General features: G+C 36.4%; 1 protein-coding gene across 1 annotated transcript; it reads right to left on the bottom strand.

Annotated features, from left to right (window-relative positions):
* Positions 1-4,065: 4,065 nt before the first annotated feature.
* Positions 4,066-4,872, bottom strand: LOC107874328 (probable flavin-containing monooxygenase 1). The gene is made up of 3 exons (XM_047414390.1): positions 4,767-4,872; positions 4,510-4,685; positions 4,066-4,428 (listed from the first exon to the last, which is right to left on the bottom strand). Exons 1-3 carry the CDS (start codon positions 4,870-4,872, stop codon positions 4,066-4,068), a joined length of 645 nt encoding a protein of 214 aa, XP_047270346.1.
* Positions 4,873-5,262: the final 390 nt, after the last annotated feature.

Genomic DNA, 5,262 nt, shown 5'->3' with positions numbered 1-5,262 from the left:
TGTAAAAGGATAGATAGATAGACCACATAAAGGTATATTCTTAAGAACCCAAGAATGGACACTCTTGGACCCTTAACACTACACACAACAATAAACCTATCTCTTACGTGACATAAGATTGGATTCGACCTCTCTAGCATCAATGCTTCTAAACAAGCAACAACAAAAGAGAATCCACCCTATTATTGTATCCTAGTTTCGGTGGTCACTCTTCTCACTAGAGAGAGAGCTTGTTACAAGTCTTACAAGACTCATAAATATCATCCAAAAATTAAACTAAAAACCCTACAATATTCCTTTTATAGCTATTACAAAATATAAGTTAAAATGATCAAAAGGCCCTTCAAAGAGTGGACACCCATCTAGTGTAATTTATGGACTAATTTGGGTGCATTTTGGGCCTCTTTTACACTTCAATTGCACATGTCAAGGCTCGGGTCCAACACACACTCTCCTAAGTCCATATCCGTGATTATTCTTATATCATGTTTTCATTTTAATTTGAAGAAAAAGTGATTAATGCAAAGGGTAAAATATGGTTTTTTTTAATCTTTTCTTGATTAATGAAAAAGACAAGTTAAATGAGAAATCAAATTAGGAAATTTGGGACGAGTAATTGGACGTAAGGAATAATTTTGAATCCAGTAGCAATAGCAAGAGTTGAAACATATTGGTTATCTGTTGGGTTTGTGGCAGGGGTTGATTTGTGTTGTTCCAAATAGATTAATCATCCATTGCAACATATAATTAGTCTGATGCAATAGATAAACAGTCTGATGCAACAGATAAACAGTCTGATGCAACAGATTACTCATCTGATGCACCAGATGATTGATCTGTTTAAATTGTGGGCACTTATGTTGGATTCATGATTGGGGTTCTATCAATTGTTGGAAAAACAACAGTGTACCCAGATGACAAGTACAAATAAAAATCATAATTTTACTTACCAAAGTCACCTATGAAGTAATTCCAAAGTGGAAAGTGATGTAGGAAACAAAATTTGACCTAAGAAATTGGTCAGAGCAGTAGCGTTGTACCAACAACAACAAATGGTCGACAAGAAAAAGATGATAATGAAGTAGAAGATGATGATAATGAAGCAGAAGATGATGAATAAAGCAGCAGAAACAATGAAAAACAAAAATCGCTAAGAGAGAGAAAATAATAATGGATGAGGAGAGAGAGAAAGACACGTTTTTTCTCTCCGTTTCTCGTTATATTAGGTAAACATTGGGATCAAAGTATAAATTTAAAAACTTGTGAATTATTTTTAAACTTCCCCAACTTTCTTAATCCATAATAAAGTAATTGTCACCTCCACTCAATAATTAAGACTTGTGTCACCCACACCTCATTTTAAAAGTTTTTTGTCACCTATAGCCCAAAGCCCCAACAAACTCTTAGCAACAACTATATTATTGTTGGCTTATATTAATAAATGGCAACAACTTAATTTAGTTGTTGCTATATCTTGTAATTTTTTACCACAAATTTTTTATTATTGCTAAACATTTAGTTTTGTTGCCATATCAAATATTAATATAATAAATTTCAAATATAAAATAATTGTAGCGACTTTTTTGCAACAACTATAAGATCGTTGTGCTATTTCAGTAAATTGCAACAACTTAATTTAGTTGTTGCTACTTGATAATATATTTAGCAACAATAATTTTTTGTTGTTGCTAATGCAATTAATTTTGCAATAACTTTTGAAGACTTCTCACCCGAAACAAGGAACCAAAATAGTGGACCTATGAAGCTAAGATTCTCCCAAAGCTTTCTTACTGGCTGCTCTTTTACTTGAATGTTTAAATATCTACAGAGGTACTCGCAACTATGCTCATAGTAGCATCTACCTTGAGCATAAAACCCACAAGGCTTCTTTTGCTCCTCGCGCTGTCCGTGAAATAGCCGCTTTGTAGCTCCTGCATTACACCAACCATGATCTTTCTTGTTCATGGAGTTCATCGAGAGAGAATGCAGATGTTTCCCTTTATTGTGCGCTATATTCACTTGGTGTTGATGTGGCATCCTACCTTTACTCTCAGCTACTGCTTTTTTCTCCTTGTAATCTGTTGTTACCCTATTTTCCCTTTGCAACTTCCGCATTTCCTTCTCCTTTGGACACGTGTTTCCCTGTTAGACCGAGCAACAGAACTTCTGGCATGCTTTTCAGATAAAATGTTTTGCCCTTCTGCTTCATCGTCCATTTCTATCACAAAGTTTTGAATCTATAGAGGTTTCTTCCCCTGTTAAGGAGAGGATGCACTGGAGGCAGCGGTTTTTCCCCTTTACTCCATAATACCTCAACCGTAAAGGTATTTTGCTACTTTTTAGCACCATAGCTCTCTTTCACAATCCTCCCTGCTACTATTCTTGTTCCACAGGGAGGGCCAGTAGCACTCCTGGATGCAATGTTGAACATTTCATATACATTTTGTTCAAACATAACAACATCCCAGCGCACACGTCCCTTTTGCAGTTCAATCTGAAACTAGACGGGGGATACTTCTCCTCTCCACGACCATCAAGGATATCAGTGTGCTCTTTAATTCGCTGAATAAGTGTATCTTTGCTACCCGTCAATCTCAGCTCCATCTCTTCCACCTGAAGGCCCCAGAATGCCATCGTATCCAACTTTTATTCCATAACACTGCAAAAGAAAGAAAAATGGAAAGCATCAAGATTATGTACATGGTGCAAATCAATTGTCATTGAGATATATAAATATTTACTGAACTTTTTCCAACCTAAGTTTCAGCATTCTTGGTTCTCATAACAATAATAATAACAGTCATTTTCATCAGTTAACAATATACACAACCATGGGCACCCAGATTGCCATAAAATAGCTTAAGACAAGAAGGCAGATTGATGGATTGATATTTTTTAGGATGGTTGAAATAATATCAAGTCTTTAATTCCTTAAAATTAATTTGCCTTCCCGTCCTAAGGTAACGTGTTCCATATCCTTGACTTGTAGGAATTCTACCTCTCAATATGGAACTAAATTCACTATCAACTATCCACGTAATAGTTGCCTTTTAGAGGTTAATCTTAGATGAATTGAAGAGCCGATATTTTTCAAATCAGAAAATGAAACTACTAATCCTATTAGAAGCTGCTGCTAAAAGCTACTCTGAATTGGATGTTACAGTTTGCTAGACTTCTCAGCATGAAAATGGCATCTCAGAAGCTATTACGACAATACCTGTAAACACAATACTAGTTATGCCCAACTACACAAGACATGAACCTGATAATGTTTTCTCCAAGGCCTTCTTTATAGTGCAGGACGTTGGTCTTAGGTCGGATGACCAGATTAATTCCTTAGGTGGCATTTATTTATGGACAGCTTTTTATATCTTGCAGAAAGATATAAGCCTGAAAAGCAGCGGAAACCAGAAATCAGATAACAACTAATTATAAGTTTAGTTAGAGGCAGATGTCCATGTATGGATATTAAAGGAAAATAGCAGAAGAAAGAATCCCTCACCTCTTCAACATTCTGAGCTGTTTTGGCAGAGGCATCCATAAATATCAACTCATATTCGTACCTTTTCCGTTACTTATAAGATAGCACAACATGAAACCTGGGAAGAACTAAAAAACAAAGGGAAAGACTGGGATGAGAAACTTGGGTGCTGATCTTATATTGGGCTTGCACAGTCCGTTGGTCCATAAGGTTCGAAACACTCAGCCCAAAGACCCTTTTCCTCTTAGGATTCCATCCCATGTCCTTGCAGAGTTGGTCGTTGTGCCAAATATGCAATGCACCAATGCATGATCTCCTATAATACGTTTTCGAGTATCTGTTCTTGTATTTATCCCATTCTGCTTTGTCTTTCTCCATCACCTTCGTGCTAGGTAGCTTGAATTTTATATCAAGAAGCTCTGCCAACCATCAGCACCTTATTTCTGAAGTGTATAGATTAGCTATGCATTCTGAGAATCCAATTATTGCCAGTTGTAGAATTTGGTGATGGATGCATTCCCTGATAATAGCAATCCAGAATATCATCATTTTCACATTAAATACATAGTTTTGGTGCATCTCATTTATTTACTCGGGACTGCAGCAGAATCATTTGAGCCTGCTATGAATTCCTGATATTTTGGTGATTCAAAAATGTGTGTGAGCTTGTATATTCCCTTGAAGTCGGTAGCCAGTATGACCAAGTCTGATTTAATCGGTTCCGCCCGACCTTCAAACACGATACACTCTTTTGAGAAACCAAATTTCTTAGCTTTATTGAGCTTGAGACATCCTTCCTCTACTCTGTCGTAGAATCCCTCAGGCACTGTAGAAACTAAACACGCACTCAATTCATTTAAGAAACTATGATCTGGCACCATCCCATGTTTTGAGAGCTTGAGCTTGTGTTTTATATGGCTTTCCACAAACTTTGAGAAGCCCCGCCTCTGTAAAAAATGAGTTGACTCGATTAATACTGCAGGGATGTGCTCACGCGTCATTTTTTTATGAGTTTAGTCTGTAATTACCAGAGGTGAGAGAATTGTAGCCATGAGATACAAAAGAAGGCCTTCACCAGGTTTATGCACCATAAGTTCTGAGAATCTATTTAAATAGAGTTTATCCATAGGGAATCCCCACGGGAAGTAATCAGGAACGTTCCAATGTGGTGTCCTGATTACAACAGTGCATGGACGTTCAACCCCTACAAAATTGATAAGTTCATAGAAGATCAAACGTAGTTAGCATCTCAGTAGTGGATAAGTTTAGGGTTCCAGTAGCATACTATTTACCGTGGAGCACTCCATGGCAATGTCCAATCCTGATTTTGGGAATCCAACAATGGCCACATATTTTCCTTTGACAAAGTTGGTTGCAGTTGCGGAGTCCATCTTTGAATAATCCATTGAATGGATTACTTTGCCTTCAAAAGCTTCAGGGCCTATTACACATTCACTGCTAATCTGTAATAGGTTATATTTCACTAATAGTATATAATTTTTTAATATACATATCTTAAATCATTTCCTTTATATTACTGCTTGATACAGAAATAGGACAGGGACAAGAAGTCCAACAAGGTATAGTATAGATATGTGAGATTTGAGTGTAATTTAATGCTTGGTTATGGGCGCAGGTGAATTTAATAGCTTTCACCCAAATTTCATACTTACATATACTATATAATAAGTTTCTTCAATATCTATAAATATATGATGGATGGACTCAATAAAGCGTCGTTATAAAAATCCATAAATTTTTAAAATATGGATGCAGAAATC

The sequence above is a fragment of the Capsicum annuum genome, chromosome 6, assembly GCF_002878395.1.
Source record: "Capsicum annuum cultivar UCD-10X-F1 chromosome 6, UCD10Xv1.1, whole genome shotgun sequence".
Lineage (NCBI taxonomy): Eukaryota > Viridiplantae > Streptophyta > Magnoliopsida > Solanales > Solanaceae > Capsicum > Capsicum annuum.
Note: the sequence above shows the minus strand (reverse complement) of the source record. Positions and strands in the feature narration are given on the sequence as shown.